The sequence below is a fragment of the Elephantulus edwardii genome, unplaced genomic scaffold (genome assembly GCF_000299155.1).
Source record: "Elephantulus edwardii isolate Elephantulus edwardi_28Jun2011 unplaced genomic scaffold, EleEdw1.0 scaffold00184, whole genome shotgun sequence".
Lineage (NCBI taxonomy): Eukaryota > Metazoa > Chordata > Mammalia > Macroscelidea > Macroscelididae > Elephantulus > Elephantulus edwardii.
Window position 1 is genome coordinate 5,852,588 of NW_006399934.1, and position 12,950 is coordinate 5,865,537.

The 12,950-nt window shown below is 37.2% G+C and overlaps 1 protein-coding gene across 1 annotated transcript; it reads left to right on the plus strand.

The window, feature by feature from the left end:
• The first annotated feature begins 10,474 nt into the window (after positions 1–10,474).
• LOC102861527 (olfactory receptor 2B11-like) lies at positions 10,475–11,413 on the plus strand. Its single transcript, XM_006896320.1, has one exon. It carries the CDS (start codon positions 10,475–10,477, stop codon positions 11,411–11,413), a length of 939 nt encoding a protein of 312 aa, XP_006896382.1.
• The last annotated feature ends 1,537 nt before the right edge of the window (positions 11,414–12,950 follow it).

Below are 12,950 nucleotides of genomic sequence, written 5' to 3' on the forward strand. Positions count from 1 at the left end.
ACTGTGTGCCTTTGGTATTGCAGCACAGCTTTTTACCACTGGGCCACCAGAGCTTCCTAGGGCAAGTTGCTAGGAGAGACTATTCCTTGGAGAGGGACATCACATTTGGAAAGGTGGAGGACTGATTAATGAGAGGAAGACCCTCAATAAGCTGGCTAGACACAGTGACTGAAACAATGGGCTCATGTTTAAAAATTGTAAGGATGGCACTGGATAGAACAGAATTTAGATCTTTTATTCATGAGTCATATTCAATTTGACGGCATCTAACAACAACAATAACAAGCCCTACCACCAGCTTGGATGCATAACACCCTTGACACAGCAGTTAAGACATAAAAAAAAAATACTGCACAACAAGGAAAGGATAAAATAAATTAATGGGATCTTCTAAGAATTAAATACATATGCACATCCAAAAACTTCTACAACAGGGTAAAAAGGGAAGCCACAGATTGGGGGAAAATTATTTGGTAATGACATGTCAGACAAGGTACTTACATCTAGAATTTATAAAATACTTGAGCACCATGACAAGATAAAGGTAAATAACCCAATTGAAAATGGACACAGGATATGAACAGACACTTCACCAAAGAAGATACTCAGATGATCAACAAACACATGAAGAAATGTTCAAAATCCCTAGCTCTAAGAGAGATGCAAATCAAAACAACTTTGAGTTATTATCTCACTCCAGTAAGAAAAACAAAATTAACAGAACAGCAAACAACAAATGCTAGCGAGGTTGTGGAGAATCTGGAACTCTTTTTCACTGTTGGTGGAAATGTAAAATGGTGTAACCACTATGGAAGGTAGTATAGCGCTTTCTCAAAAAGTTGCAAATAGAAATACCATTTGACCCAGCAACTCCACTACTGGAAATACATCCTAAAGAAACCATAACTGCCACCCAAGCAGACATATGCACTCCCATGTTTATTGTGGCTTTGTTCACAATAGCAAAGAGTTGGAAACAACCCAAGTGTCCATCAACAAATGAATGGATAGAGAAGCCCTGGTATAGTATAGTCACACAATGGAATACTATGCTGCATTGAAAAACAAGGGACTCATAAAATAGTATACAAAATGGGTGACCCTGGAGGACATTATGCTGAGTGAAATATCTCAGTCACAAAAGGACAAATACTGCATAGTACCACTGATGTTAAGCAGAATTGGCATCAGAGTTGAGGGGAGACTGAGAAAGATGGGATAAATTATGTATACTGTATTGAAACAGATGAAAGAGAGAACTGTTTAAAAGGGATATGTGATTAGGTATTATTGTCAAGACAGGAGTCTAGAAAACAAAGGCTGCATAGTGGAGAGGACTTGGGGGTAGGGATTGTATAACAATGAAAAAATTTTTCTTTTACTTTTCAAAGAGAAGAGCGAGCTAGGGGGGAGGGTGGGCAGAAAGAAAAGTGTAATAATGAATTAATGGAAATCCAAAGTCTCTGTAAACTTTCATTAAAATTAATAATAAAAAACTAAAGTCTAAATTTTTTTAAAAACTAAAAAAAATTATTGCATAGGGTAAATCTGCCATGAAAGCAGGTGTTAAGAAGCAGTGAAGTCAGTTTAAAGACTAAGTTGCATCTAATTAAAGCCATGATCTTTTCAATTACTTGTTATGCATATGAAAGCTATACAAGTACAGAAGACAGAAAAATCAATGGCTTTGTGTTATGATGTTGGAAAAGAGTACTGAATATCCCACTGATGGCTGAGAGAGCAAACAGTTATGTCTTGGAGAAAGTACAGCCAGGTTGCTACTTGGGACAACAATGGTGCTCTTCATTTTACATATATTTGGGCATGTTGTTAGGTGGGGCCCATCCTTGGAGAAGGACATCATGCTTATAAAGGTGAAGGGTCAGTGAAAGAGATAAAGATCATCAACAAGATGGACTGAAACAAGGACTCTAACAACAGGCTCAAGTATATCAGGGATGAGGATGGCATAAGATAGGACAAGGTTCACATTCATTATCCATGAAGTCACTTATGAGTTATAGTCAACTCAATGCACTTAAAACAACGTCCTTACCCCTTAGCCTACTTAGCACTTTCTCACTATAGAGATTTCACTTATATTGTTTTCCTTCTTTCCAACTCATCCTGATGCTTTGTTTCTTGGATGAATAATGTTTGTTTGTTGTTGTTATGTGCCATTGAATCGCTTGAGACTCATAGCGACCCTATGTACAACAGCCCTAAACTCTGCTCTGTCCTGTACCAATCTCATTGTCCCGACACACTCATCCCAATTACCCCAGTCACCGAATCAATCCACCTCCCAGAGGGCCTTCCCCTCCTGCACTGTCCCTCCACCCTACCAAGCATGATGTCCTTCTCCAAGGACCAGTCTCTCCTTAAAACATGACCAAAGCATGTCAGACGAAACCTCAGAATCCTTGCCTCCAAGGAGCAGCTCAGTTTAACCCTCTCCAGGATGAATCTGTTTGTTTTCTTAGCAGTCCGTGGTACCCTCAATACTCTTCTCCAACACCAAAGCTCAAAGGCATCAATTCTCCTATCCTCCTTAGTCATTGTCCAACTCTCTGATGCATAACAAGTGATGAATTGAATTTTATGTGAGATAAGCTAAGAATGGATAAAGACATTAATGCAATTCTTCATAAATTCAAGGAATCGTTCATTCAAATAAGCTCATCTCTAATTTTCTCTCTTTAAAAATGAGTGACCATTTCTCTTAGAAAACTGATTGAATTTATAACATTCCAAGGAACTTACTTCTAGCCTCAAAGAAGAAGTGAACTTTTTTAATATAAATGCATTTCTTCAGAGAGTTCTGTCCCAAGGAACTTTCTCTGCTAATTCATCTGGGATAGATATAAACAGCTTGTTAGAAAACAGTGAACAACGGGTCTCAGGAATAAAATGCAAATAACGCAAGAAAAGATATATTTGGCATTATGTATCTACTATTAGACAATTGCCCTTCTAAGCTTTCTTCTTTAGGGCCCTTGTATCAACTGAAATACTCACTGTCAAAGATTTTTACGTGATCATTAGCCGTGTAAAATCAGATCTCAAAACTGCAAATATGCTTCATCATAATTGCTCTTCAGTGAGTGACATTTCATTAAATAAGGTGAGTAAAAAGTCATATTCTTCAAGTGTCAAGCCTTCTTAGGAAGGTTGTGTGTTTATCAGTCACACTGTCTAACACTAACGGGAAAAAAGCAGAGAGTATTTCATTTTGGGGAACTTTTTCTCACTTTTGGCAGTATCTACTTGGGTGATTAGGAAGTAACTAAATTTCTCTTCATAATTAATCTTTCTTCCTCTGTATCTTATATAAACTACTCTTAAAACTACTTACATTTTAATAAACACTATATCTGATGGATGTCTGATACTTGGATGAAGTATAAAACAATCATTAACTGATACTGACTTTTTCATATATGGCCAAATTTTATTAATTGATCAAGCTGGGCATTTAACCTTATGATTTAGTATCATATAGAAATAATTTTGTTTCTTTTTATGATCTTTTACTAATGTTGTCATGTGCCATTGAGTTGCTTGTGACATAGCAAGCTTATGTACAATAGCACAAACCCTGCTCTATCCTGAGCCAGCCTTATCTCTGACACACCTATCTTCATTACCCTAGTCACTGAATCAATCCATCTTATCTAGGGCCTTACTCTTTTGTGCTGTCCCTCCACTCTCCCAAGCATGATGTCCCTCTCCAAGGACTGCTGCCTCCTTGCAAAATGTCCAAAGTATGTCAGATGAAGCTTCAGAATCCATGTCACCAAGGGGCAGCCTGGTCTCACCCTCTATAAGACAAATGTGTTTGTTCTCCTAACAGTCCATGCTATAGTCAATACTCTTCTCCAGCACCACAGCTCAAAGACATCAATTCTTCTTCTATCATCCCTAGTCATTTTCCAGCTTTCTGATGCATAGCAAGTGATTGCAAAGACTATGGACTATGGCCTTTTGCTATACATAAAGCTAAAAAAGTGAAGCAATACTGGTCATTTAAAAATACTGGTACTTAAATAAATGCTAATGACTTTAAAAAGGATGTGTGAATAAACTACAATAGATAAAAATGTGAAGCAGGAGTGGAGATGTAAAAAAATGTTTAAAGTAATAGAATCATGGCACTTTAAGGATGTTACCTTAAACAGCTGTGGGTCAATGCCTCCCTAGCAATCATATTGTGATAAAAAAAATCTCTGTAACTTAGAAATTTAAAATCATAATATCCAAGAGTTACTAGTAATAAAATATCATGAAGAAAGACATATAAGATGTTAAGCAATTCAGGGATAGAATTATAGAACTAAAACATATCAAGATAAAATCTCATTAGTTATATACACCTACTATTGTATTTCTAAGAAAATGCAGAGAAATTCCATAGCCATGGGAAGATTTCACTGTAATAAAGGAGTCATTAAAGTAGTAATGACCATTCACAAACAAAACTAGACTTAATGAAGCAAATATACTGAGCAACTTGCAAACTGAAATCAATGACGAAATTGCTTGAAAAGCATACTTTAGAGTTAGATGGAATTCATATGAACGAACGTATGCACTATCAAATGTAAACTGGATATTTAAAAAAGTAAAGAGAAACTCAAAAGAAAAATATTAGGTAACTATAGATCTGTTAAAGGAATAGGCAAAATGTGCCTTATACTGCAATTATTTAATGATGTGGGTATATTGGAAATTTAAGAATTATTGTTTTTAACAATCAAATAAATTAATTTTATTTTTATATATCACTCCTTTGACAAAGAATTTTTGCCTGAAAATAATTTGGTTCAAGATGTGTTTTAAATTCAAGGCTGAAACATTGTTTTTGATGATAAATGTGACACTATTGTTCAATTTGCCATTCCCAGCATGGCAAATCATATGATTGATTCAAAATGGTCTATATCAGTCTATCTCAGCTCTCTGATGCCAAAAGGTCAATCTTTATAGGTTCCATATAATTTTTTACAAATTCCAGTTTTCTTAATGGAATACTATGCTGCATTAAAAAACAAGGAACTCATGCAATATTATTCAAAATGGTTGACTCTGGAGAACATTATGCTGAGTGAAATATCCCAGTCACAAAAGGACAAATATTACATGATGCCACTGTTGTAGAATGGGACTGTCCTTGGGGTTAGGGAGACACTGAGTAAGATGGGTTCAATAATGTATACTGCACTGAAACAGAGGAGGGAGAAAACTGTTTAAAAGAGATGTATAACTAGGTATTTCTGTCATCACAGGAGTCTAGAGCGAGGGCTACATGGTGGAGGAGACCTGGGGGAGGGTTTGTAAAACAATGAAAGAATCCTTTCTTTTACTTTTCCATAATTTTTGACTCATGTACTTATAACTTGTTAGTCAAATTTGTGTCTTCTAGGTTGCAACACCCCCATGATACATCTTCAAGGATATGAACATGTACAGCCAAGCACAATCAATAAGAGTGCATCTAAATTCCAAAATCAATCTCCATAATAGTCTATGTGTTTCCTACTGCCAAAGGGGCCCTTTAGAGTAGTGAGAGAAGATCTTCACCCTGAAACCCACAGCATCCCTTTTCAGCAGGAAGTAGCTAAGAGAATATGCCATCCCCTTTTCCTTATGACTCAGGGTGAAGTCTCTCTCAGGGAGGAGTGATAGGGAATGGCAAAGGACACACTGACAAAGAAGATTAATCAGAACTGGCTTTGACAAGCACTGTGGCAATTGGACAAGAACAAACTGGGAGGAGGGTAGAGAGAATAGTGCAACAATGAATGAATGGAAACCCAAAATCTCTGTAAATGTTTATGAAAATTAATAAAATATAATTATAGGAAAAAAATTCCAGTTTTCCTGGATGCATATACTTCATACATTCCAGGTTCCAATTATTAATGGATGTTTGACGTAGTTTCTCCTCATTTTGAAGCTTACCACATCAGCTCACAAAGGTCCTCCATTAAACAAAAGCTTTCCTGCATCTGTGTCATTAACTCTGCTTGAGAAGGCAGCTCTTTCCCTGTTAATTGTTGAGTGATTGCTAAACTGTAGGGCTCATCTTACAGCATTATGCCCAACAGTGTTTTGGCATTTGTCATAGTGTTTTCAAGGCCTTTCATTTTAGAAGTGTATGGCGGTCCTGCTTCTTAGTCTGAGTATGGAAGCTTTATCATCTAAAATCTGTCCACCATGGGTGACTCTGCTAATATTTGAAATGCTGATAGCACAGCTTCCAGCATCACAGCTGGAAAGCCACGTCAGTACGGCAAACTGACAAATACATTAATTTAACAGAAACAACATAAAATCCTGTATCTATGTTGCATACGTTGTGTGTTGCTTTATTTCACATTAATATATACTTTTCTGATTATCATAACTTTGTTATTTAAAACTGAATTCAGTGATCCAGAGGACAAGCACTTCTCAGTCCAGAAAGTGTCAACCTGAACACCATTTCCCTTGAGGTCTAGTCAATCTAACCTTGGAACAAAACGAAATAGTTCTTGGTTTATGAATTAACTTTTTCTCCACTGCTCTTTTGTTGTCTTTGTTGTGTGTGTTCGAGTCAAAACGAACTCAAGCTGACCCTCCAGTGGGATTTCAGAGGCAGTTAATGGCACGGGAGGAGATTGTCTATCCTTCTTCTATGGGGCAGCTAGTGGATTTGAATTGCATGCCTTTGGGATTGCAACACAGCTTCTTACCATTAAGCTACCAAAGCCCCCTATCAACAACTCTAGGAAGCTTCAATACAGATTGAGCCTTTTAAAGCATGAAATGGAAAAAAAGGGTTATCATAATTTGTATTGCTTACACATTTGTTACCTTTGGGTCAGAATCAATTCATAGCTGACCCTCTCTTAGATTTTGGAAGATGCAGATTGTGTAAGAGAAGATTGCTTATCTTTCTCATCCAGAGCAATTGGTGCATTTCAACCACATTACAGGTGCTGAGTTTAGGTTAGCAGAGCAAACTTGCTATGGACTAGGGTAGACCCTCAGAGCTCTCTTTAAATGAAATTAAAGAAGTGCATATATTCATTATAAATGAAAAGTGCATATTACAAATTACATTTCCTAGAAAATCTAAAAAGTATGTTAAAAATAATATTGTTGCTGTTGTTAGACGTCTTTGAGTCAAACACTACTCATAGCAACCCTATGAACAATAGTTCTGAATTCAGCCCTATCCTGAGCTTTTATCAACATCTTTAGCCTATCTGACCCTATTCCCACAGTCATTGTGTCAATCCATCTCACTCAGGGTGTTCCCCTCCCACATTACCTCTCTACCAGTCCAGGCATGATGTCCTCCCCAAGGACTGGCCCTCGCTGACAACATGCCCAAAATATGTGAGACAAAATCCTTGCCTCCAACAAGTAACCTGGTTTCACTCTCTCCAGGACAGACCTGTTTGTTCTCCTGACAGTTCATGGTTTTCCTCATACAGTGCTCTTCTCTACCACTACAACTCCAAGAAATCAATTCTTCTTCTGTTATCCTCAGTCATTGTCCAGCTCTCAGATGCATAGCAAGCAATTGAGAAGACCATGGCCTGGATCAAGCACACCTTAGTCTCTAGACAGCATCACTGCTCTTTAGCACTCTGGAGAAGTTCTTGACAGCACACTTTGCTAAAATAACTTGTCTTTTGATTTTCTGACTGCTGGTGCCAGAAGTGTTAATTGTGTACCTGGACAAGATGAAATTGTTAATAACCTTAATCTTTCTCTATTTACCATGATGCTGCAATGGGCCCTGGTGATGAGAATCTTTGTTTTCCTGGCATTGAGATGCAATTCATATTGAAGACTGTACTCCTTGACCTACTGCAGCAAATGCTTCAAGTTCTCTTCCGTTTCAGCTAGCAAGGTAGTGTAATCTGCATAACACAGATTCTTTATGAATCTTCCTTCAATTCTGATGTTACACTCTTCATAACGTCCAGCCTCTCTCCCAAATGATGTTTTGCATATACATTGAAAAGATATAAAAAACATGCCTGACACACTTCTTTCTTGATTTTGTTTTTTGTTTTTTTTGGTTTTTTTCTTCTCTTTTTTTTTTCTATAATTATATTTTATTAATTTTCATAAACATTTACAGAGATTTTGGGCTTCCACTCATTCATTGTTGCACTATTCTCTCTACCCTCCTCCCAGTTTGTTCTTGTCCAAATGCCACAGTGCTTGTCAAAGCCAGTTCTGATTAATCTTCTTTGTCAGTGTATCCTTTGCCATTCCCTATCACTCCTCCCTGAGAGAGACTTCACCCTGAGTCATAAGGAAAAGGGGACGGCGCATTCTCTTAGCTACTTCCTGCTGAAAAGGGACGCTGTGGGTTTCAGGGTGAAGATCTTCTCTCACTACTCTAAAGGGCCCCTTTGGCAGTAGGAAACACATAGACTATTATGGAGATTGATTTTGGAATTCAGATGCACTCTTATTGATTGTGCTTGGCTGTACATGTACATATCCTTCAAGATGTATCATGGGGGTGTTGCAACCTAGAAGACACAAATTTGACTAACAAGTTATAAGTACATGAGTCAAAAATTATGGAAAAGTAAAAGAAAAGATTCTTTCATTGTTTTACAAACCCTCCCCCAGGTCCCCTCCACCATGCAGCCCTCGCTCTAGTCTCCTGTGATGACAGAAATACCCAGTTACATCTCTCTTTTAGACGATTCTCTCCCTCCTCTGCTTCAGTGCAGTATACATTATTGAACCCATCTTACTCAGTGTCTCCCCAACCCCAAGGACAGTCCCATTCTACAACAGTGGCATCATGTAATCTTTCTTGATTTTGAACCATGCAGTACTTCCTTGTTTTGTTTGAACAACAGCTTTCTCTATTTTAGCATGCTTTTAAGGTTTCACATAAGCACAATCAATAAAAACATAATTTTTGCTGATATGTTATATGATAATTATATGATTATATTATATGATAATCTTCTTGAGTAATTATATGATAATATTCTTGAGTAATTAACTCTGTTTTGTTTTAATAATAAATAAGTTAATACATTTGATAATAGTTCTGACAAGTCTGAAAAGAAGAATCCTCCCAAGTAAAATATTTTAAAGTATATTTAAGGAAAAAATGATAAATTTGTCTTAGGAAAAACAAAATCATTGTCTTTGGAAGTATCTAGGCAAAATTTTCCATATGTAAATAGATGTCTCATTTGCAAAGACTTTATTTTTCTTTTTTTAACTTTCTAATAACAATATTTCTGCAATTATGTTTTGTGGTATGAAAATCATTTTACAATCTTTTGGTCATTTGCTCATATTAATTTAAGATGATAAAGAGTTACTCAAAAGTTCAAAACTTGCTTTTTGCAGAAAAAAGATATTCAAGTCTACCAGTGAGTGTGTTTGTTTGATGTCATTTAGAAAGTTAATAAAAGGATTTTAAATAAAATTCATAATTAGAACAGGAATTGTATGAGAGTTTAAAACCCGAAACACTTGACTTGTGGAAGGCTAAAGGCTATTGTACAATTTTAGCTCCATTGTGATTCTTGGCATGGACTTTGATATCATTTGAACTTCTTCAGCATCTGAACCTGTCATGTGACTTTGGGTTCTAATCACAGCAGCAAAAACAGCTTGAAGAAGAGCTATTACTTGCTTTTATTGTTGTTGTGTACCATTGAGTGGTAAGCTTACCCTTCAGAGAGGATATTCAAAGGCAGTTAATCACAGGGGAAGAGACTGCCCATTCTTCTCCCATGGAGCAACTGCGTGCCTTTGGGATTGCAGCACAGCTTCTTGCCACTTGGCCACCAGTGCTCCCTAGCTATTACTTACCAAGCCATTTTATTAATGATTCCCCTAACTCTGATTTCTGACATCACATAGTCAGACAGTATGTGAATACCACAGAATCAACCCTGTAAGCTTTTAATTTGAAATCATGTATGTAGCCTACGTGGTCTTTCTCCCACAACATTAAACCATTATTCAATAAAGAGGTAGCCGTTATTTGGTACAACTCTGTTAATAAGTTTGTTGATGGATTTCCCCATTCCTGAAATAATTTATCACTTTGCTCTGTTTATATTTTAATGTTGTGTTGTTGTTGTGTACCATTGAGTCAGAACCTGCCTTTCCTGCATGTTTTCAGAGTCAGTTAATCATACCTGAGGAGAAGGCCTATTTTTCTCCCATGGAGAAGCTGATGAATTCAAACACTGTGCCTGTGGGATTACAGCACAGCTTCTTGCCACTAGGCCAGCAAAGCTTCCATTATATATTAATAAAATAATGAATATAGTTTATTTTCAAAATGTAAGTTATTAATATCCCTTGGAACAATTCTCAAGTTTCTGTACTCAGTTTTCTATAAATGGGTGGTCTGTGCACAATCCTGTTTACCATTTTTAAATTTTTTTCTTTTGCCACTTCCTACTGCAGATGAAATAAACTGATAACAATGGCACAAAATAATAAAAGTCATCCAGAAGAGTTTGTTCTGCTAGGCTTCGCTAACTATCCCTGGTTGGAGCTTCCTCTGTTTGGTGTTCTTCTGATCACATACCCTACAGCCATGATGGGAAACATTGCCATCATACTAGTGTCCACATTGGACCCCAAACTTCACAGCCCCATGTATTTCTTCCTCACCAACCTCTCCTTTTTGGACATGTGTTATACCACAACCACTGTCCCTCATATGCTGGTTAACCTGGGAAGCTCCAAGAAGACAATCAGCTATTTGGGCTGCGCAGTTCAGCTTTATTTTTTCCACTTGATGGGTGGCACAGAATGTCTACTCTTGGCTCTCATGTCCTTTGATCGCTATATAGCTATCTGCAGACCTCTACACTACACCATCATTATGAATCAGAGAACTTGTTTCCTACTAGTATCCATTATGTGGCTGAGTGCAATGACTATTGCTGTCTCACAGGTTACTCCTACATTACTGTTGCCCCTCTGTGGGAACAACAAGCTGGATCACTTGTTATGTGAGATTCCTGTTCTGATAAATATCTCTTGTGGTGAAAAGCACGTTAATGAGCTTGTGCTCTCTGTGGTATGTACTTTTCTGATAGCTATTCCACTCTGCTTAATCCTTGCATCCTATGCTTGCATTGGGAAAGCTGTATTGAAAATTAAGTCTTCTAAGGGAAGAAAAAAGGCTTTTGGGACATGTTCTTCCCACCTCATTGTTGTTCTCTTATTTTATGGCCCAGCCATTAGCATGTACCTTCAGCCTTCCTCTTCCATCACAAGGGACCAACCCAAGTTCATGGCTCTCTTTTATGGAGTAGTAACACCTACACTCAACCCCTTCATCTACACCCTTAGGAATAAGGATGTGAAAGGGTCTTTAGGCAACCTGATGAGGAATATTTTAGGTTCCAAATGAAAAAAGGTAGATATTAAATGAAAATATTTAACAGTTTATATCACTATTGTCCCTTTGGTTCCAATTCATAGCAATACTTCATAAAGTTTCAAAGGCAATAAATTACAAGGGAAGAGACTGCTCATATTTCCTTCAGAGATGCTAATAAATTCAAACTGCCAGAGTCATGCAGCCTTGAACTAGCAGCAGAACTTGCTGAAAACTACACCATCACTCATTCTTTCACTGACCTACCAGCAAGTTTTCAAATGCTGTAAATAAGATAAGATGAGATTGTCCATCTTTCTTCAGCAGAACAGTTGGTGGATTCAAACTGCCTGCCTGCGGGTTGGCAGCACTACTTCTTACCTTTCTCTAAAAAAAAAAAAAAAAAAAGCTAGAATTCGTTGTCATGGAGTAGAAACCCACTCATTACTGATCCCATACTAGGCTTTTGAGTTTGTTAATAGCACACAAAGTGAAGATTCCCCATCTTTTCCAAAGGAATCACTGGTGGATTTGAACTGCCAGAGAAGCACTGTCTTTAGGTGGGGGAAAACAAATTCTTACAATTCCATTTTGGCCCATACTTCTCAAATTTTGATGCTAGATGATGCACTCTGAAAATTTGTCATATTTTGGGTGTACTTTGTTTTTATTGTGGTAAAACATGGGTGGGTATAATCCAATATTCATTATTACTCATTACTGTGTTAAAACACTGAGTTATACTGTTCAATATTCATTGTTTCAACATTTTTAGTTGACATTTGTTTCATTGATCATGTTATATGGCCATTATCACTATACATTTCCATATTTCATCACTCTTAACAGAAACTAAGTATTTTCTAAGTATTTGTTTCCTTTTCTCACCTTCTTCTCACCTGTATCATTAACTGAGACTCTTTGGTCCGTATACATTCTCTTACTAAATAAGTTTCAAATAATTAGGATAATAAAGTATTTATATAGTTATAGCTAACTTATTTCACTTGGATTAACTTTTTCAAGAGTCATCCATTTGTAACATGCATTAAGATTTAATTTCCCTCTACATTTTGTTTATTCTTTTATCTGTTTATAGGCATTTAGATGGTTTCCCCCTTTTTCCTAGTGACTAGTACTGCAATGAACTTTGATATATAATAACTATTTGCTAGACGTATTGTGATGGGAAAGTCTGCTCTTAGGAACCTCTCCAAAGTACTGAAGAGCAATGGTGTCACTCTGGAGACTAAGGTGTGTCTGATATAGGCCATGGTCTTTGCAATCACTTGTTATGCATCAGGGAGTTAGACAATGACTAGAGAGTATAGAAGTAGTATTGATGCCTTTGAGCTGTGGTGCTGGAGAAAAGTATTGAATGTAGCATGGACTGCCAAGAAAACAAACAGATTCATCCTGGAAAGGGTTAAACCAGGCTGCTCCTTGGAGGCAAGGATTCTGGGACTTCATCTGACATGCTTTGGACATGTTATAAGGAGGGACTGGTCCTTAGGGAGGGACATCATGCGTGGGAGGGTGGAGGGACAGCGCAGGAGGGGAAGACCCTCTA